Genomic DNA, 20,013 nt, shown 5'->3' on the forward strand with positions numbered 1-20,013 from the left:
CCCGGCTCCTCCTGCAGCTGCTCCAGCTGGCGCTGGTGCCTGTGGATGGGAGCCCCCTGCCAGCTCCTCTCCAGCTCGGGCCCCCCCGGCCCCAGGGACGCCCCAGCCCCCGCAGCATCTCACGGCCTTGGCTGGGCTCTGCCCAGCGCGTCCCTGGCTCCTACTGGGGATCCCGGCGCTGGAGCCAGCGCCCCAGGGGTGCCCTCCCCAGCGCCAGGCAGGAAGGCATGGCACGGCACAGGGCTGTGGCGTGGCACGGCTCAGCCTAGCACGCCAGCATGGCTCCAGGCAGGACGGGACAGCACAGAGCGGCACAACATGGCACAGCACAGATGGTGCGGGTCGGTACGGTATGGTACGGTGCAGCATGGCACGGTGTGGCACAGAGCAACAGGACAGGGTGCTGTGTGGGATGGTGCGGCAGGGCACAGTACAGCACAGCATGGTACGGTACAGCATGGCACAGCATGGCATGACGCAGTGCCGTGGGGTGCAGCACAGCACAGCACGCTGTACTGTGGCGCGTTACAGGACGACATGTTTCAGTCGGCACGGTATGGTGTGGCTTGGCACCGGGCGGTGCTGTGCGGCACAGCACAGCATGGTTCAGCCCAGTTCAGCCCAGTTCAGCCCAGTACAGCCCAGCACAGCTTGGCACAGCCTTGGACTGCCTCCTGGTACCACGTCCCCTGGTGTCCCCTACCAGGACACCCCCGCAAGGCCCTGGGCACCTGCACCCGCTGGGTCCTGCCCTGCTGTCCCTGCTGCACCCGGCCGGGGTGGCACAGGCATGGGGACAGGCATGGGGACGGGGACAGGGACAGCACCATGCCGCCCTGCGGCCACTGCGACCCAGCTGCACCGGCCCCACCACCCCCCCAGCACCCCCAGACAGAGCAGGGGGGATCTCGGGGTCTCCCTGGCTTTTATTGCGTCCCAGGCACAGGCAGGCTGGGGTCAGCAGAGTCCCGCTGCCGGCAGCGCCGCCGGGGCCCGGGCGGTGGCACCGGCCCCGGTCACTGGCGGCAGTGGAAGAAGTGGGTGGCGATGCTCTGGGCGGGGGCAGGCTGTTGGGCCCCCAGCAGCTGGGCCACGCTGGGGTACTGGTAGTAGCTGGGGCCGTGGAAGAGGAAGACGCCGTTGTTGGTGCACATGGCGCCATCCACGTGGTCGTGGGGCAGAGGCACCGGCTCGCCCGCGCGCCGTGGCGTCTGTGTCAGGTCCACCAGCCGAACGCGGTCCCCTGCCAGCACAGCACCCATCAGCCCTGCGCCCCGGCAGAGACCCCAGCACTGGAGGGTCCCGGCGCGCCGGCTGCCCACCTGTGATGAGGTAGAGGTGTGCGGAGTCAGGGCAGGTGAAGGCAGCGTCGGCGCTGGGGACCCCCAGCTCCTCCTGCAGCGCTCGCGGGTACCCCAGCACCCGCCGGTGGCCTTGCTCCGAGAGGAAGATGGAGACCTGGGAGCCCTGGGGAGAGCGGAGGGTGGGGGCCGCCGGTGGGCAAGGGTGGGCAGAGACGGGCGTGGGGTGGGAAGGGACAGGGTGGGCTGGGGGCAAGGGCAGCGCAGCCCTGGGGGCACTGCAGCGTCCTGCACCACCGCGTCCCCAGGCTGCCCCAGGGAGGGCTGGCGCCCCCGAGGTGCCCTGGTCCCGGGGGGTGACATCCCCCAGCAGCCCCGGTGCCAGGTTCGAGGTGCCTGAGCTGCCCGGTCTCAGGCGCAGGGCTGGGGGGGGTCTCACCAGTGGCCGGTGGGGCGGCGAACTGGGGCTGGGGTCAAGGACCCACAGGGGCAGGGGATGGGGACAGGGACAGGGGATGGGGCAGCCCCGCGGGGTCAGACCTGTATCAGGTAGGTGCGTCTGTCCCAGGCGAAGGCGGCGTCCACCTCTCCCTCCAGCCCCGGCCACGTCTGTCCCAGGGGCCACGCGTGGTGCCCGTCCCGCCGCGAGTCCAGGCGGAAGGACAGACCCCCTACAGGCTGCGTCAGCGGCCCTGCCCCACGGACCCTGCCCCACAGCACAGCCACAACCACAGCCCCCGCCCCACAGCCCCACAGCGCAGCCGGCTCCACACTCCGTGGCCCTATGGAGTGGCTGGGACCACAGTCCTCCACCCCACAGCCCCACGGCCCCCAGCGCTGCCATCGTCACGACCGCCCGCAGCCCCCAGCGGTGCCGCGGGCACAGCGTCCCCCAGCCCCAGCCCCCCGCCGTCCCTCACCGCGGAAGGCGTAGATGCGTCCGGTGTCGTCGGAGAGGAGGGCCTGGAAGGGCATCTCGCTGCAGCGGTCACCAGCGTCCCCCCACGAGGCGTTGCCCTGCCCGTGCCCTGGTGGCAGCGACAGCACTGGCAGTGAGGCCAGGGTGCTGCAGGCAGGGGCAGGCAGCACGGGACGGGCAGCAGGGGCCAAACCCCAGGGCAGCCTGGGGCGGGGGTCCGGGGTCCCTCTGCCGCTCTGGGGCTGGGTGCCCAGGCACCCGGGCCCCGTGGGAGGGAGTCCCCAGGGTAGGATCCCCCGGTGGGTCCCCAGGAGGGTCCCCAGGGTGGATGTGGGTCCCCGGGGGGTGGCCGGGCGCTCACCTCGGCCTGGGCAGGGTATGAAGTAGTCTCGAAGGTCACGGGGGTACCCGGGGGGCACCTCGCCCGTGAGGGGGTCGAAGCGCTGGAACTGGGTCCCCCGCAGGCAGTAGTACCGCTCCAGCCAGCGCAGGGCAGCGTCGCAGGGGCCCAGCCCCGGCCACGTGCGCGGCTTTGTCACCCGCAGCTCCAGGTCAAAGGAGTACACCGTGTCCCCTGCGCGCGGCAACGGCACCGCTGGCACCGCTGGCACGGCTGGCAGCACCTGAGCCCCACACCCTCCACAGCCCCTCCGTGCCCCGCGGCAGCCCCTCCGCCCACCGACCGCTGCCACCCCACGGCACCACCCTGCTGCAGCTCCCTCCCTGCCCCACGGCAGCCCTGCTGCACCCCACGGCAGCCCCCCTGGCTGTCACCCTCCTGCCCCCCGCCCCGACCCCGGGCCCCACTCACCCTTGAAGAAGAGGACGGTCTCGCCTCCGCACTCCTCGGGGTGGCACTCGACAGCGGCGTCCACCCCCCCGGGGACCCCCGGGAACTCGTCCGCCACGCGCCGTGGGAAGCCGGGACGCAGCTGCCCCCTGGCATAGGCCCAGACCTGCTCGCCCTGCAGGCACCCCACAGGCTGAGACCCACGGGCACCGCTCCGGGGACCCCCATGGGGCCAGACCCGGGGGGGAGACCCCCAGGAGAGGAGCCCCCCCAGGACAGGACCCCCAGACCCAACCCACAGGCCAGGATCCCTGGGCCCGTCCCTCCCGGCAGCCTCGAGAACCCGCCCCATGCGTCAGCCCCACGCGTCAGCCCCACGGGCTCACTGGGGGTCCAGGCAGAGGGGGAGCCCCCCAGCCCCCAGCAGCCCGCCTGGCCGCCCAGCCCGGGACCCCCACCCGCTGCCGCTGCCCCCCACTCGATGCCCCGCGCCTGCTGCCCCCCGCCCACCGCCTGCCGCCCGCGGCCGTGCCTGGAAGAGGTAGAGGCTCTGGTGCTCCTGGGGGTGCTGCCGGCGGTACAGGCGCAGCGCCGCGTCGACAGGGCCCCCCAGCTCGGGCCAGGACGTGGCCAGGGGACGGGCATGGACCCGGGTCCCCCTCCGGGAACTCTCCCAGACCTCCTCGCCTGGGCAGGGGCAGCAGCTAGCCCCACGGCGGGCAGCGGGGGGGCCCACAGCACTGCCCTGCACCCTGCTCCCGCAGCCCCCGGCCCCGGGGTGCCCCACAGCACCCCTGCCCCACCGCCCCCCACCGCCCGTCATTGTCCCCCAGGGCCCCATCTCCACCCCGCTCCACGTTCATCCAGACCCCATTTCCCCCACCAGGCTCCCCATTGCCATCTGCCCCCATGGACCCCATCTTCCCCCCCACTCCCTCCTATCTCCTCCAGACCCCACCCCCCATCCCATTGCCCCCCACCAACCTCCCAGTGCCAGGCTCGTCCCCCATTTCCCACGGACCCACCCCTCCTGGACCCATGTCCCCCCCTAGTTCCCCCAGCCCCACAAACTCATTCCCCTGCCCCCCCATATCCCATTTCCCCCCGCCCCCGTGCCAGACCCTGTCTCCCACCGTTTCCCCCAGACCCCATTTTCCTCCAAAGCCCCATGTCCCCATCCCTGTGCCCCCAGCCCTGTGCCCCCAGCCCCTGTGCCCCATCCCTGTGCCCCCAGCCCTGTGCCCCCAGCCCCTGTGCCCCATCCCTGTGCCCCCAGCCCTATGCCCCCGTCCCTGTGCCCCATCCCTCTCCCACCACCCCTGTCCCCCCATCCCTGTGCCCCCAGCCCTGTCCCCCATCCCTGTGCCCCCAGCCCTGTGCCCCCAGCCCCTGTGCCCCATCCCTGTGCCCCATCCCTGTGCCCCCAGCCCCTGTGCCCCAGCCCTGTGCCCCCGTCCCTGTGCCCCCATCCCTGTGCCCCAGCCCTGTGCCCCATCCCTGTGCCCCATCCCTCTGCCCCCAGCCCTGTGCCCCCAGCCCCATTCCCCCGTCCCTGTGCCCCCAGCCCCTGTGCCCCAGCCCTGTGCCCCCAGCCCCATGCCCCCGTCCCTGTGCCCCCAGCCCCACCTCTGAAGAAGAGCATGGTGCCATTCTCGCTGAGTGTGATGGCATCAAAGCCGCCCTCATCCGCACAGAGCTCGGCCAGGTCTGGGGAGGGGTCAGGATGGCTCAGACCCCCGAGACAAACCCCCCGCATCCCACCCACTGCCCCACAGCACCTGCCGCACCCCACACCCCTCTTGTGCCCCACACGCGACTCTGCCCTCCTCCCCCATCCCCTGGGCTCTCACCGGTGTCGTTGCTGGGGGGCTCAGCCCCATGGGGGTGACCTCCTCCAGCTGCCTCCGGTTTGCCGTGGGTCCTGGGGACAGGCAGCACCGTGGGCTCGCGGTGCAGCCCCCCCAAACAGCCCTGTACGTGCTCCACATCAGCACGCGCCTCCCCCGCCCCACATATCCCCCTGCCCCATACAGCCCTCCGCAGCCCCAATGCCCCCCTTGCCCCACTCCCCAGCTGCTCCACGTCCCCCCCCAACGCCCTGCCCCACACCCCTGCCCAGGGCCCCACATGCCCCCCGCCACCCCACTCACAGGGGGTAGGCGCACCCCAGGGCCAGGGCCCAGGCCAGGCAGAGGGCGGCTGTCAGGACCCCCATGGTGCGGCTCGGGCTCCTGGTGCCCCTGGCCCTATATGGGGCAGGAGGGGCTGTTGCACAACTGCCCTGCCCCATTGCTCAACTCGCCCCGCCCCGCGCACCCTCGTCGGGGCGGGGGGGGCAGGGGGGGACACGACGCGGGGACAGGGCAGCGCATGGGGGGCAGGACCCCCCCCCATCGCCCCCCAGCCCGGCGGGGGCAGCACAGGGAGCTGCGGCGGGGGTCGGGGGGACGGGGCTCACACCCCGTGGGGGGACAGCAAGGCCTCGGCCCCCGGCACAGAGGGGCTGGGGACAGGGGTCAGACCCTGAGGTGGCAGGAACTGGGGTGAGGGTCCGACGCCAACGGGGCTCAGCCCCCGACATGGGGGTTCAGCCCCCAGCGAGGCTCAGCCCCTGGCATGGCAGGACCGGGGCGGGGTCCAGACCCTCCTGGGGCTCAGATCTGAACACAGCAGGGCTGGGGACAGAGTTCAGACCCCAACATGGCAGGGATGAGGGTGAGGGTCTGACTCATGGGGCTCAGCCCCTGACAGCGCTCAGCCCCCGACAGCGCTCAGCCCCCGACATGGTGGGTCTGGGGAGGGGGGTTCAGCCCCTGGCGGGGCTCAGACCCCAACACGGCAGGGATGGGGGTGAGGGTCCAGCTCCAATGGGGCTCAGCTTCTCATGGGGCTCAGCTGACGACATGGCAGGGCTGGGGACTGGGATCCATCCCCAAGGGGGCATGGACAAAGGCGAGGGTCCAGCCCCAGTGGGGTCAGATCCTGACAGGGCTCAGCCCCCGACATGGGGGTTCAGCCTCCAACGTGGCCGAGCTGGGGAGGGGAGTTTAGACCCTGGTGGGGCTCAGCCCCTGAAGCGGTGGGGCTGCGGAGGGGGGTCCCCCCCAGCGGGGTGCCTGGGGGCCAGGGGTGCAGCGGGCAGGGCCTGGCGCCATCCCAGCCCCTTCCCAGCAGGCCCCCGCCAGCCCAGTGCTGGCCTTGGCCCCACTGCTCCTGTTTGCTCTGGCCACCAGCCCTGCGGGCAGGGACGGGCAGTGACGGGCAGGGACGGGCAGTGACGGGCAGGGTCAGGCAGGGACGGGCAGCCAGCCTGGCTCCGTGCCCAGGGCAGCGGGCAACACCAGCTGGGGGTCAGGGTGCTGCCCCGGGGGTAGGGGGCACAGCCATACATGGGGTGCGCAGCCCCCAGTTCGGTCACCAGTGGTGTCCCCAGGGCTCAGTATCGGGGCCGGTCCTGTTCAACACCTTTACCAATGATCGGGCCAAGGAGATCGAGGGCACCCTCAGCCAGTTTGCAGAGGACACCCAGTCGGGCGGGAGCGTTGATCTGCTGGGGGGCAGGGAGGCTCTGCAGAGGGCCCTGGCCAGGCTGGGTCGATGGGCCCAGGCACTGGGTGAGGGTCAGCAGGGCTCAGGGCCGGGTCCTGCACTGGGGGCACAGCAACCCCAGGCACCGCTGCAGGCGTGGGGAGGAGCGGCTGGGAGCTGCCCGGCGGGAAAGGGCCTGGGGGTGCTGGTCGACAGCCGCTGAACATGAGCCAGCAGTGTGCCCAGGTGGCCAAGAGGGCCAGTGGCATCCTGGCTTGTATCAGGACCAGTGTGGCCAGCAGGAGCAGGGCAGGGATGGTCCCCCTGTGCTGGGCACTGGGGAGGCCGCCCCTCGAATGCTGTGCTCAGCGCTGGGCCCCTCACCCCAAGGCGGCCATGGAGGGGCTGGAGCGTGGCCAGAGCAGGGCAGCGAGGCTGGGGCAGGGGCTGGAGCCCAAGGCTGGGGAGGAGCGGCTGGGGGAGCTGGGGGGGCTCAGCCTGGAGAAGAGGAGGCTGAGGGGAGCCCTCATCGCTCTCTGCAACGGCCTGAAAGGAGGCTGGAGCCGGGGGGGTCGGTCTCTTCTCCCCTGGAACAAGCGATGGGACGAGAGGGAACGGCCTCAAGCTGCGCCAGGGCGGGTTTGGGTTGGGTATTGGGAAAAACTTCTTCCCAGAGAGAGCGGTCAGGCCCTGGCCCAGGCTGCCCGGGGCAGGGGTGCAGTCACAGCCCCTGGAAGCGTTCACAAACCGCGTGGATGTGGTGCCGAGGGACGGGGTTTAGAGGTGGACCTGGCAGGTAGGCAACGGTTGGACTCGGTGACCCGAGGTCCTCTCCAACCTTAACGATTCTGTGACTCTATGTTATGTGCCCCATAGGCTGGGGGGGCAGCCCCTGTGTGGGGGCGAACCTCCCGTGGGAAGGGGGGCACCCCCCGCCGGGTGCACGTCCTGGGGGCGCGGAGCCCTGTGGGGAGGGTGAGCACAGACCCCACCACTTCTGGAGCCAGTACAGACCAGTCCGACCCAGTCCCCGCTCCCAGTACGGACCAGTCTGACCCCGTCCCTGTGCCGCGGGTCAGCGCAGGCGGCAGGCTGTGCCAGGCAGGCACCCAGCAGTGCTGGGGAGCTCCGGGCGCTGCGCCCGTCCCCGCTCTGCCTGGCGCTGCCCGCGTCTGCCGCAGCCTGGGGGTCCCGCTGTGGCCTGGGGGTCCCACCACAGCACGGGGTTCCCCCACAGCATCAGGGTCCCAGCACAGCCCAGGGGTCCCACTGCCCCGTGGTGTGCCCGGGGGTCTCCAGGAGCATGTCAGCAGCACCCAGCCTGGCTCAGCCCCCACCTGCCCTGGTGCCGGTGCCAGGCCCCTGTCCACCACCCCCAGCCCCCGGGACAGGGGCTCCCACCACCGCACCCAGCGAGGCTTCGCCCCAGGGACCCCCGGTGAAGGTGGTGCCATGGCTGAGACGTGGATCCACGGGGTGGGAGCTGCCCCTGCTCCCACCGTCCCCACCGTCCCCCTGCCCCGTGGGGCTGGCACTGCCGGGGACAGGGTACTTCCAGAATATTTTATTTTGTACATACAGTTTGTCAGCGTACGGCGGCAGCCCCACACGGCCCCGCCATGGGGCAGGCAGGCACGCGCGGTCGCCCCACGGCTAGGGCTCGAGCCAGGGGAGCAGGGCCGGCGGAGGGCAGCCCCTGTGGGGCGCGGGGCTGCGGGACCAGCCGCCCCACAGCCGCCCCACAGCCCCGAGCAGCGCACGCAGCCCCCAGCCCTGCCCGGCAGCTCCCCGCGCCCCACACTCCCCCGTTGCCCCCAGGCGCCCCGGAGACCCGCAGCAGGGGCAGTGGGGCTGCCGGCCCTGCCGTGGGGCAGGAGGAGGGGCACGACCACGGCCCCCCAGGCAGCCCCCGCCCCAGCCAGACCCGTCCTCGCCCCCGCTCTGGGCCCGGCCACCCCCCGGGATAAAGTGCACGTGAAGGCCAGGGCAGCGCGTGGGGGGCAGCGATGGCTGTGGGGCTGCGATGGCTGTGGGGCAGCCGTCGCTCGGGGCACCCCGCTGCAGGCGCTCTCCCAGAGGGCCCGCGGGCACCGTCCTGGCGCGGCACTGGAAGCGTCCCCGTCCCCATCCCCGTCCCCGTGGCGGCTACTGCAGGTAGCGATAGGCCTTGAAGCAATGGTTGCCGGAGTCGGCCACCACCACGTGTCCGTCGGAGGTGAGGGCCAGGCCCTGCGGCCCGTACAGGGGGTCGGCGGCCGTGTTGATGTAGGAGAGGAAGGAGCCCGAGCTGTCGAAGACCTGCAGGGAGGGGCAGAGACACGCTGTCCCCAGTGTCCCCGCTGCCGCTGCTGCCCAGGCACCCCACCACCCTGGGGGGACCCCCTGCCCTATGGCCCTCGGCATGCCGGGACCTTGTCCCCGCTCTGCTGAGCCCCCCGGCCCCGCGTGTGGTTCAGCGCTTGCACCACAAGCCCTGTCCCCTGCCTGCAGCCCCCTGCCCACGCCCGGGCTGCCTGCGGGCCCCGCTCCCTGCAGCAGGATGGGGATGGGGACGGGATGGGGACAGGGACAGGGACAGGACAGGGATGGGATGGGGACGGGATGGGAATGGGATGGGGACGGGGACAGGACAGGGATGGGATGGGGACAGGATGGGGACGGGGATGGGATGGGGACAGGGACAGGACAGGGATGGGATGGGGATGGGGACGGGGATGGGATGGGGACGGGGACAGGATGGGGACAGGGACAGGACAGGGATGGGATGGCGATAGGGACGGGATAGGGACAGGGATGGGGACGGGATGGGGACAGGGATGGGATGGGGACAGGGACGGGATGGGGACAGGGATGGGACGGGGACGGGATGGGGACAGGGATGGGATGGGGATAGGGACAGGACAGGGATGGGATGGGGAGGGCACGGTGCTGGCCCAGCGCCCCCCGGGGCCAGGGCAGCACGGGGGGCAGAGGGGCTCCGTGGGCTGCAGGGTAAGCACGGGGCTGCGGTGCCGGTGCCGGTACCTGGATGCGGCTGTTTCCCCAGTCGGCCACGATGATGTTGCCGTTGGCGTCGACGGCCACCCCCGTGGGGGCGTTGAACTGCCCGTTCCCCTCCCCGTGAGACCCGAACTTGAAGAGGAACTCGCCGTCTGCGTTGTACACCTGCAGACAGCGGGTCACCGCGGGCTGTCCCGGCGCACGGCACCGGCGCCAGGGGGGACAGCCCTGGGGAGCGCCGGGGCATGGGGACGGCACGGAGCCAGGGACGCCGGCGGCCACTCAGCGCCTGCTGCAGCGGCACTCACCTTCACCGAGTGGTTGTGGAAGTCAGTCACCACGATCTCGTTCTTGTTGTTGACTGCCACGAAGTGCGGCCCTGGGGAGGGGAGGGGGCTCAGCTCCGGGATGGGGACAGGGGGCTCAGCCCAGGATGGGGATGGGGGCCCGGCCTGGCACAGCGCCAGTGCCACAGGGACAGGGGGGCGCCCCTCGGTCCCATGCCAGGGAGGCGGCGGCCCGGCCCCAGTGCCCGGTTAGTGGTGTTAGTGCCACGCGAGCAGCTGGTGAGGCCAGCACAAGGGCGTTAGCACAGGCGGTGCCCGGACCCCCATGGCCGGAGGGGGCATCCGGCCCTGCGGCAGGACCAGCGCTGAGGACGGACCGAGACCCCAGAGCCCCAGCGCACAGGCACAGAGCCCACTGCCAGAACCCAAAACCTAGAACCCAGAACCACAACCAAGAGCCCAGAACCAGGAACTCAGAACCTAGAACCAGAGCCCAGAACCAAAACCTGAGCCCAACACCCAGAACCAGAACCCAGAGCCCCAGCCTAGAACCCAGAACTAGAACCAGAGCCCAGAACCCAAACCCAGAGCCCCAGCCCAGCCCCAGGTGTCCCAGTGCCGGCTGGGTGCCAGCCACCATTGGCAAGGCGTGCAGTACTCACCGGCCCGGCCCGGCCCCGGCGCAGCGGGAAGCCAAAGGCATGCAGTAAGGAAGAGGGGACTTGCCAGTCGGTGTATTACCATCGAGTGTACCTGCAAACTGCCGCTCAGCCGTGCCGCGGCTCCCAAACTTGGTGACGAGCTTGCCATTGGACTGGAAGATGAAGACGCAGCAGGCCTTGTTGTCCACCACGATGATGTGGCCGTTGCGGTCCACGGCGACGCCCTTGGGGCCCATCAGCCGCCCAGCCCCGATCTTGGTCTGCAGCCGGGGAGGGACGTCAGGGCCGGGTGCGGAGCGGTGGCCCCCCCGCCCGGCTGCTGCCCCCTCACCTTGAACTTGCCCTCGGGGGAGAAGATGCTGACCCAGCGGTTGTCGTAGTCCGCAATGATGATGTCCCCGTTCATGTCCACAGTGACGCCGGTCGGGCGCTGGAGCTGGCCGGGGGAGCGGCCCCGCACCCCGAACCGCAGCCGGAACTGCCCCTCGTTGGAGAACACCTGGGGGGGCAGTGGAGAGGGGTCAGGCAGGCAGGGGCGCGGGCTGGGGCCGGGGAGGGGGTCACGGTCCTACCTGCACGCACTGGTTATTGCTGTCGGCCACCACGATGCGGCCGCTGCTGGAGGTGGAGATGCCCTGGAGGTTGGTGAACTCCCCCTTCTCCCGGCCACGGCTCCCTGCGGCGGAGAGGGGGTGGTCGGGGGGGGGCCTGTCCACCCCAGGGAGCCCCAGGGAGCCCGGAGGAGCCCCCACCTCCTCAGGGAGCCCCCATCTGCCCCGGGGAGCCCCTGTCTGCCCCAGGGAGCCCCGAGGAGCCTCTAGCACCCTGAGGAACCCCCACCACCCCGGGGAGCCCCAGGGAGCCCGCACCGCCGCAGGGAGCCCGCACCGCCCCCGGGAGCCCCTTCCAGCCCATCCTGGTCACTCACCCACGCGGAAGATGAGCTCGTCCTCAATGGGATTCTCCTTCTTCTTGCCGCTGCTGTACATGCTGGAGGGGCGCCGGACGGCCTTCTGCCGAATGTGCCCGCTGCTGGGCGACTTGACGCGGCGCTTGACGTCGTCGGGAGATGGGGGCACGTCGGAGGCCTTGACGGCGCGGACGCGGAAGGGGCTGCCGCGGATGGGCTGCCCGTAGAGCAGGATGGAGAGGAGGAAGTCTCCCTCGGCACGGGGAGTGTAGAGCAGCTCATAGGTGCCATTCTTGTTGTCCTGCACCTCCGCCTCGGCTGTGCCGCCGTCCGGCGCCGTCACCTGGAAGCGCAGGCTGGCACTGCCACTGCGCACCAGCTCCCCATCCTTGTCCTTGGTGGTGACGCTGAGCGAGGAGGGCTGCCCCACCACAGCGTGCCGCAAGCCCTCGCCCGTGGCCACCGTCTTGTGGGCCGTGGCACTGGTGGTGATCAGCACGCCCAGGTTGAGGATGGACTTGCGGACGCCCTCGGTCTCCACCACGTAGTCGAGCTGGGCGTTCTCGTGGGGGTGCTCGGGGAACTCCTGGCTGGCCAGCTCGCTCAGCCGCTCGCTCATCTGCTTCTTCACCAGCAGCACCTCGGTGGCAGTGCCATGGTGCAGCGCCTGCTCGGTGAAGGCGCAGCTGCTGAGGATGCTCTCCTGGCCCTGGCGCAGGGCGTCCAGCTGCGCCTGCAGCACCTGCCGGGATGGGGCAGGTCACCCTCACCGCCAGGCCGGGACCCCCGCCAGCATCCGGACCCCGGCACAGCTCCGGCCGCCCCCGCGGCACTGTGCCTGGAGCCCGGCTGCCTGCACTGGCAGGGCTGGCCGGCACTGTTGGTACTGCCAGGGCGCGTTCACCCTTTTCAGCAAGAGCCAGGCAGGGACAGCAGGCAGGCACAGGGGAGGGACGCCAGCGCGGGGGCACGGCGGCGTGGGGGCACGGCGGTACAGGGGCATGGCAGTGTGGAGAACAGTGGTGTGGGGCACAGTGGCATGGTGGTGTGGGGGCACGGCGTTGCAGGGCACGGGGGTGCTACCTTCTGCTTGGCCCCGCAGGTGGCCTCCAGGTCCCGCACTAGCAGCCCCTTGCGCTGCCGCAGCGCCGCCTCCAGCTCCTCGAAGGTGCTGCCGATCTCCGACACCGCCTCGTTCTTGCGCTCCACCAGCTGCTGGCTGATCTCCGACACCAGCCCGATGGCCGCCGCCAGCTGCGGGAGCCTGCGGAGGAGCCGGTGCTGGGCACGGGGCAGGCACCACGGGAGGAGACCCCCAGCAGAGCCCCAGCCCCCCGCTCCCCGTACCTGCTCCTGACGGCGTCCAGCTGCTGCTGCAGGGCCGCCTTGTGCTGCTCCACCACGTCGCGCAGCGGCACGGTGATGTGCTCCCGGTGCTCCCCCTCCGTGCACTCACGGCACATGGCCGTCTCGCACGGCTCGCAGTAAAACTCCATCACCTGCGCATGGGCACTCAGGGCTGCCCGTGACGGCCCCCCGGCCCCGTGGGCTCCGCCAGCCCCCTGCTGTCACCCCCGACCCCCACAGCCCCTCCCCAGCCCCTGCAGCCCCCCTGGACCCCTGCAGCCACCCCAGACCCCCGCAGCCCCTCCAGACCCCTGCAGCCCCACAGACCCTGTAGCCCCCCCAGCGCCCGCAGCCCCTCCCAGCCCCCCCGGACCCCTGCGCGCCGAGGCGACCCACCTTGCCCTCGTGGTTGGGGCAGGAGAGGGGCTGGCCGGTGACGGCGCTGACGGGGTCCAGGCCGCGGCCGGGGTGGGGGCCGCAGCTCTCGGGGTCCCGCTGCAGCACCTCCATCAGGTTGGTGATGAAGAAGTTGTTCTGCAGGGCGGCGACGCCGCGCTCGGGCAGGATGGAGGTCTGGCGGCAGACGGGGCAGGAGAGGGTCAGGCTCTGGGGCGGGATATAGTTCTGGAGACACCTGGGGCGAACGGGGACAACCAGAGGGTCAGGACCGCGTGCAGTGGGGCGGCGGGGGCAGAGGGACGGACAGGAGGGGCCGGGATGCGCGGGACAGGAGCACAGAGGTGGGGCTGGAGGGGCGGGCAAACAGCAGGACGGACAGACAGACAGACAGACAAGAGGGACCGGGGTGTGCGGGACAGCAGCAGAGGGATGGGGCTGGAGGGACGGGCAGATGGCAGGACGGACAGACAGGAGGGCTGCACCACGGCACACTGGGGTGCCTGGGGCAGGAGCGAGGAATGGGGCTGGCAGAGCAGACAGACAACAGGACAGACAGACAGGAGGGATCAGGGTGTGTGCGCCAGGAGCAGAGGGCTGGGGCTGGAGGAGCAGACAGACAACAAGACGAATGGACAGACAGGAGGGCTGCACTGTGGCACACTGGGGCGCACGGGGCAGAAGCAGAGGGATGGGGCTGGCAGGACAGACAGAGAGTGGGACAGACGGACAGGAGGGATCAGGGTACATGAGCCAGGAGCAGAGGGACAGGGCTGGCAGGGCAGACAGACAACAGGACAGATGGACAGGAGGGCCGCACATCAGGGTGCAAGGGGCAGGAGCAGAGGGATGGGGCTGGAGGAGCAGACAGATAGCAGGATGGACAGACGGACAGGAGGGCTACACTGCAGCACACTGGGGTGCAGGAGCGAGGGCGGGGGCCAGAGGGGCAGACAGACGGCAGGACAGATGGACAGGAGGGCCGTGCCGCGGTGCCCGTGAGGAGCCACCGCCAGAGCCTGGAGGAGTGGACAGACAGACGGACAGGAGGGGAGAGGCCGGGCGGGGCCGGGATGGGAAGGGGCGGGGGGGGTCTCTGGGGGCACAGAGAGAGCAGACATCAGTACAGCGCCCACCGCTGCCAGCAGCGGCCGCAGCCCCCAGCCCCAGCCCGGCCCCCGGCCCCCCGCGCCCCTGGATCAGCCCCGGCTGCCGCAGGCCGGCGGGCGAGCAGGGGGGGCGGCAGCGGGCGGCTCGGGGGCAGCGGGGTCCCGGCCCCCAGGCGGGCGGGCGCGCTGGGGGGAAGGCGGCCGGGGGGTGCAGGGGGGCCCCAGCTCCCACCCCCGGGGCGGGGGGCTCAGGGGTGCCCTGGGGCCCCGATCACCACCAGCAGCGGGGGGGGCAGGGGGGGGCTCCGGCTGCCCCACGGCAGGTGCCGGGGAACGCGCGGGGAGGGCGGCTCCGCTGCCGCTGCGGGTTTGGGGGGTGCAGTGGGGCGCAGTGCTGTACAGCGGGGAGGCAGCAGGGCGCAGCAGGGATGCAGTGCGAGTGCAACAAGGTGCAGCGGGGGCGCAGCGGGGCAGAGCGGGGATGCCGTGGGGATGCAGCGGGGATGCAGCGGGGATGCAGCGGGGCCCAGGGGCACAGCAGGGATGCCACGCAGGTGCAGTGCAGTGCTGTGTGGGTGCAGCGGGGATGCAGCGGGGATGCCATGGGGATGCAGTGCAGCGCTGTGTGGGTGCTGTGGGGATGCAGTTGGGGTGCAGGGGGGATGCAGCGGGGATGCAGCGCAGCGCTGTGTGGTGCAGCGGGGATGCAGTGCAGTGCCATGTGGGTACAGTGGGGATGCAGTTGGGGTGCAAGGGGAATGTAGGGGGGGTGCAGGGGGGCCCATGGGCACAGCAGGGATGCCATGCGGGTGCAGTGCAGTGCCGTGTGGGTGCAGTGGGGATGCACCGGGGATGCCGTGGGGATGCAGTGCAGTACCGTGGGGGTGCAGTGGGGATGCAGTGGGGGTGCAGGTGGGATGCAGTGGGGGTGCAGTGGGGCCCAGCAGCCCCAGCTCGTCTCCTGCAGGAGGTACAGGCAGGGAATGCTGGGGGGATGCAGCGAGGTGCAGCAGGGGTGCAGCGTGAATGCTGGGGGGTGCGGGGACCCCAGCTCTCCTCCTGCAGGAGCCGCATGAGGGGCTGCTGGGGGGTGCAGTGGGACGCAGCAGGGGGGGCACAACAGGGCCCGGAGTGCAGCGGGGGGGACCAAGCTGGGGGATGCAGCGGGATGCAGCAAGGCACAGCGGGACACGGCGGGGCTGGGGGCACAGCGGGGATGCAACGGGGATGCAACAGGGATGCAGGGGGTATGCAGGGGGGGATACAGGGGGGCCCAAGGGCACAGTGGGGATGCAGGGGGGATGCAGGGGGGATGCAGGGGGGATGCAGGGGGGATGCAGCGAGGCCCCAGGGCGCAGTGAGGATGCAGTGGGATGCACTCAGGATGCAGTGGGGCCCAGGGATGCAGCGGGGCAGAGCAGGGATGCACTGGGGACACGGTGAGGACACAGCAAGGGCCAGGGCACGGTGGGGATGCAGCAGGGATGCAGCAGGGATGCAGTCAGGATGTAGCAGTGGCCAGGGACACAGCGGGGCACAGGAGGGACGCGCTGGGGACGCAGTGGGGGTGCAGCGTGGGCTGAGGGCACTAAGGGGACGCAGTGGGGTGCAGCGCGGGCGGGGGCGCAGCCGGGACGCAGCGGGGCCAGGGACACCGCAGGTTGCAGTGGGTCCAGGGGCGCAGACGGGGCGCAGCGGGGCCGGAGCCTCACCTCTCGCAGAAGGTGTGCAGGCAGGGCAGCACCTTGGGGTTGCGGTAGCGGTCGAGGCAGATGCTGCACACCAGGAACTGTTTGTCAATCTGCCGCACCACCGGGCTGGCGCTGGCCTCCCGCTTGGCCATGGCGGTGTCCCCGCAGCCCCACGGCGCTCAGCCTGGGGGTGGGGACGGTCAGCGGGGCCGGGGCAGCCCCACGGCACCCCACGACCCCCGGCCCCACAGGATCACGCCCCGTGCCCGCCCCACACGCTGGGCACAGAGGAGCGCGCCCGCCCCACAGAGGCACCCACAGCCCTCGGCCCCGCATGCTCCGGGGTGCACGGGGGGGTCCCCCGCTCCCGGCCCTGCCCACGGTGCCTGGGTGCCCGGAGCCAGCCCCACGCCTGCCCCAGGCCTTCGCGACCCACAGCTCTGCCCCCCACCCCAGCGCCGGGCTGCGCAGCACCCTCGCCCCACCGCGACGGACCCTGCGCAAAGCCCCTGCCTGCCCCACGGACCCCCCGCACCCCCTGCCCCACGGCACCCACCCCACGGACCCCCCGCACCCCCCGCCCCACGGCACCCACCCCACGGACCCCCAGCACCCCCCGCCCCACGGCACCCCCCGCCCCACGGCACCCCAGCTCCACGGCCCCCACCCCCTCCCCACGGCACCCCCCCGCCCCACGGCCCCCCAGCTCCACCGCACCCCCCGCCCCACGGCACCCACCCCCGCCCCACGGCCCCCCCGGCCCCCCCCGCCGTGTCCCGGGCGCTCCCGGGCCGGGGTTCCCCCGCACCCCCGGGCCGGTCCCCGCCCGCCCCCCGGCCCCGCTCACGGCGCTGCGGCGGCCCCGCGCTCCAGGCCCCGGCCCGGCCCCGCCCCGGCCGCCATTGTGCGGCACCGCCCGCCCCGACGGCACCGCCCCCGCGCCGGGATCGCGGCTGCGGGCAGCGGGCGGGGGGCGCCGGGGGGCGCCGGGCCGGGCCGCGGCGGGGGGACGCGGGGGGACACGGGGGGCAGCGCCAGCCCCGGCCCTGGCAGCCGCGGGTCCCCGCCGTGATGCTGCGGGCACGGCCCGGTCCCACGGCCCGCCCCTCCTTGTCCCTGTGCCCCCGTCCTGTCCCTGTGCCCCCGTCCTGTCGTGCCCCCCCGTCCTGTCCCTGTGTCCCCCCCCTCCTGTCCCTGTCCCCAGCCCCCCCGTCTCCCTCTTCCCCCCACCCCCTTGTCCTCGCCCCCCCCCCCCCGCCCATATCCCCCACTCGCGACGGGCCGGCGCTGCCCCCCCGACCCGGACCCGATCCCACCTCCCCCCCCCCCCGCCCTCCCCACGCGTGACCCCCCCACCTGTACAAACCCCATCCCCACGCGTGTGTCCCCCCCCATGCTCTCCCCACTCACCCCCCACGCAGCCCCCTCCTCGCTTCAGCCCACGCCGCGGGCCGGCAGCGGGCATCCTCGGCCCGGCCCGGCTCGGCTCGGCGCGGCAGGGACTGCGCCAGGGATGGGCAGGGAAGGCAGCTGCCAGACCGGACCGCACCACGGCGAGGCGGGAAGGGGGGGGCACAGGCTTTTTACCCCCCCAATCTCCCGTGGGATTCCCGCCCCCCCCCCCCGCGGAACACCCCACTCGGGAACGGCGCCGCGTCGCGGAGCGACGCGTCGCCGTTCCCGAGTGGGGTGTTCCGCGACGGACCCCGTGGGAAACTGGGAGGGGGGGAGCAGGACTTAACCCCCCCCCAGCACGAATGGTCGGGTCCGGGCTGTGGCTCTGCAGTGGGGGGGGGCTCCGGGCGCGCCTCCCCGCATCCCCGGGGTACCCGGCTGTCGCCACGGCAACCGCATCCCACCCCGGTCCCCCCCATCCCAGATTGGAGGAGGGGGGGGGGTCCTGGCTGGCAGACCCCAAATTGGGATGGGGGGGGGGGGCTGTGTGTTGTGTCCCCCCCCACGCCGTGACGCCTCGCGTGGACGCGGCGTGCCGCAGGCGTGCACGCTCACCCGCTTGTGCAAGGGTGCGCGTGTGCGCACACACGCTGTACCCGGCTGCGTGCGCTCCTGCCAGCGCAGGGGCGTGCGCGCAGGTGTGCGGGTGTGTCGGTCCCCGTGTTTGCACACCCCAGCGAGCGCCTGTGCGCACATGTGCGCGCCCTGATGCTCTCCGCTGCCCTTGGGGGACGCGGGGCGGGCGGGCAGTGCCCGGGGACCCCCGAGGTGAGCGTGCCGGGCCCTGCGCTGCCACTGCCCCCCCGCCCGTGCGCCACTCACCCCGGCACACGCCCGGCACACGCCCGGCACGTGCCCGGCACGCGCTGGCTCACCTGCCCGCGGGAGCCATCCCACCGCGGCACCAGGCCCCAAGGTGGGCGGCGGGAGGGACGGAGGGGTCCGGTGGGATCTTCCCGGTGTCCCCGGCCGGGCCCCGCGCTGCTGCCGGGTGCCAGGTGCCGGAGAGGTGCCAGAAGGTGGGCGGGGACGGGCGGCAGCCAGGGACGCTGCAGGCGTGGGGGCCCCGGGGTGTGCACACACCCACGTGCAAGCGCACGAGCAGCCGTGGCGCAGGGCCGCCTGTGCACGCCGGGGTCCCCGGGTCCCCGAGTGGGCACTGCCCGTGGGTGGCCGGGTGCGGTGGCCCTGGGGGGGACCTGTCCCCAGCCGCACGGAGGAACCGGCCAGGCGGCATTCCTGCCGCCATCGCCATCCGGCAGGGCCACGCCGGCACGGCACCGCAGCCACGGCCACAGCTGCGGCCGAGCGGGGCCCCGGGAGGTGTCCCGGGCGAAGTCACCCCCGGCCGCCCCAGCTGCCCTCCACGGTGCAGCGACGGGGGTTGCGGCGGCCGGTGACCCCTCCGTGTCCACAAGCCTCGTATCCAAGGCAGGACGTTATGGTTTGGAGGGATGGACGGCCGGGCGGGCCAAAAACAGGTTGGAGGGTTGGGCTCAGAGGGCGGTGGCTCATGGGCTGTGCTCTGCCTGGAGGCGGGTGACAAGTGGAGCAGCACAGGGACCAGCCCGGGGACCTCTCCTGCTTAACATCTTCAGCAAGGACCCAGGCAGGGAGCGCACGCTCGTCGGGGTCCCAAATGACACCAGCCCGGGAGGGGGAAGCAGCTGGGACGCCCGAGGGCAGGACTGCGCCCCAGGGCCTCGGGCAGGCGGGAGGAGCGGCTGACGGGAACAGCGGGAAGCTCGGCAAGGACAAACGGCGAGTCCCGCTCTGGGCAGCAGAGCACCTCTGCAGCAGCACGGCCGCGACTGCCGGGCTGGGGAAGCAGCGCCGGGGAAAACGTCCGGGGGTCCGGGTGGGAGCGAGCAGGACAGGAGCCGCAGCACACGCTGGCGGCAAGGAGAGCCCGGCAGCACCGCGGCCCGCGCCAACGGGCACAGCCGGGAGGCCGAGGGCAGGGGTTATCCTCCCTCTGCTCAGCCCTCGCTGAACCACATCGAGATGCTGCACCTGATTTTGGGCCCCCGGTCCAGGGAAGACCTTGACAAACCGCGGCGAGTTCAGGGGCGGGCGCGGGGCCGGCCGGGGCTGGAGAAGCCGCCCTGCGAGGAGCCGCTGAGGGACCGGGGCTTGCTCAGCCTTCAGGAGGGGAGGCTGCTAGACCTAACAGCGAGCTGCCCGCGCCGACGGGGAGCTTCTCAAGGAAACGGAGCCCGGCTCTTCACAGCGGTGCACGACAGGAGAACAAGGGACCGCAGGCGTGGGTCGAAATGGGAACTTCAGGCTGGATACAGGGGAAGGTTTTTCTCTGTGAGGACCCCCGGTATTGGAGCAGGTCGCCGACAGATGCTGTGCAGCCTCCATCCTTGGAGGTTTTCAAGACGCTGCTGGATGAGGCTGTGAGCAGCCCACGCTGACCCCACAGCTGCCCCTGCTTCGAGCAGGGGGTGGGCAGGGACCCCTGGGGTCCCCGGCCAGCCTGGGACCCCCGCCTCCGCGCCCCCTCCCAGGTCATGCTTCAGGCTGGATCGGGCTGCCAGGACAGGAGGGACCAGCACTGGGGTCCTGGGGCCGTGCCGGTGCTGGCCAGGCCACCGTGATGGGAGGCCACAAGC

At 72.3% G+C, this 20,013-nt stretch overlaps 2 protein-coding genes across 6 annotated transcripts; both read right to left on the reverse strand.

The window, feature by feature from the left end:
- Positions 1-908: 908 nt before the first annotated feature.
- HPX (hemopexin) lies at positions 909-5,239 on the reverse strand. Its single transcript, XM_087758277.1, has 10 exons — positions 5,161-5,239; positions 4,861-4,931; positions 4,637-4,717; positions 3,543-3,697; positions 3,032-3,185; positions 2,582-2,794; positions 2,222-2,329; positions 1,842-1,972; positions 1,323-1,467; positions 909-1,243 (listed from the first exon to the last, which is right to left on the reverse strand). The coding sequence occupies exons 1-10, from the start codon at positions 5,223-5,225 to the stop codon at positions 1,017-1,019; spliced, it is 1,350 nt and encodes a 449-aa protein (XP_087614403.1). The 5' UTR covers positions 5,226-5,239; the 3' UTR covers positions 909-1,016.
- Positions 5,240-8,087: 2,848 nt separating this feature from the next.
- On the reverse strand, positions 8,088-18,395 carry TRIM3 (tripartite motif containing 3). Of its 5 annotated transcripts, none has more exons than XM_087758532.1 (12): positions 18,271-18,395; positions 15,962-16,124; positions 13,141-13,378; positions 12,745-12,896; positions 12,481-12,661; positions 11,416-12,139; positions 11,060-11,163; positions 10,819-10,986; positions 10,567-10,747; positions 9,847-9,917; positions 9,563-9,703; positions 8,088-8,836 (listed from the first exon to the last, which is right to left on the reverse strand). In XM_087758532.1, exons 2-12 carry the CDS (start codon positions 16,090-16,092, stop codon positions 8,684-8,686), a joined length of 2,244 nt encoding a protein of 747 aa, XP_087614658.1. In that variant the 5' UTR covers positions 16,093-16,124; positions 18,271-18,395; the 3' UTR covers positions 8,088-8,683. The 5 variants fall into 5 exon arrangements, with proteins under 5 accessions (XP_087614658.1, XP_087614656.1, XP_087614659.1 ...); XM_087758530.1 differs by lacking the exon at positions 18,271-18,395 and adding an exon at positions 17,351-17,542; XM_087758533.1 differs by lacking the exon at positions 18,271-18,395 and adding an exon at positions 17,351-17,541 and having other exon boundaries at positions 10,579-10,747.
- Positions 18,396-20,013: the final 1,618 nt, after the last annotated feature.

This window comes from Nipponia nippon, unplaced genomic scaffold (assembly GCF_047370975.1).
Source record: "Nipponia nippon isolate SJK-2023a ecotype South Korea unplaced genomic scaffold, ASM4737097v1 scaffold_2, whole genome shotgun sequence".
Classification (NCBI taxonomy): domain Eukaryota; kingdom Metazoa; phylum Chordata; class Aves; order Pelecaniformes; family Threskiornithidae; genus Nipponia; species Nipponia nippon.

What these genes read in the sequence shown, in the direction of transcription:
- HPX (XM_087758277.1), bottom strand. Translation starts at nt 5,225, where the DNA reads ATGGGGGTCCTGACAGCCGCCCTCTGCCTGGCCTGGGCCCTGGCCCTG. An exon ending in GCCCCCCAGCAACGACACCG is followed by an intron (nt 4,718 to 4,860) that starts GTGAGAGCCCAG and finishes ACCCCTCCCCAG; the next exon opens with ACCTGGCCGAGCTCTGTGCG. An exon ending in AGAGCCTCTACCTCTTCCAG is followed by an intron (nt 3,186 to 3,542) that starts GCACGGCCGCGG and finishes GGGTGCCTGCAG; the next exon opens with GGCGAGCAGGTCTGGGCCTA.
- TRIM3 (XM_087758532.1), bottom strand. Translation starts at nt 16,092, where the DNA reads ATGGCCAAGCGGGAGGCCAGCGCCAGCCCGGTGGTGCGGCAGATTGAC. An exon ending in GCCCCAACCACGAGGGCAAG is followed by an intron (nt 12,897 to 13,140) that starts GTGGGTCGCCTC and finishes GCCCATGCGCAG; the next exon opens with GTGATGGAGTTTTACTGCGA. An exon ending in GCAATAACCAGTGCGTGCAG is followed by an intron (nt 10,987 to 11,059) that starts GTAGGACCGTGA and finishes CTGCCCCCCCAG; the next exon opens with GTGTTCTCCAACGAGGGGCA.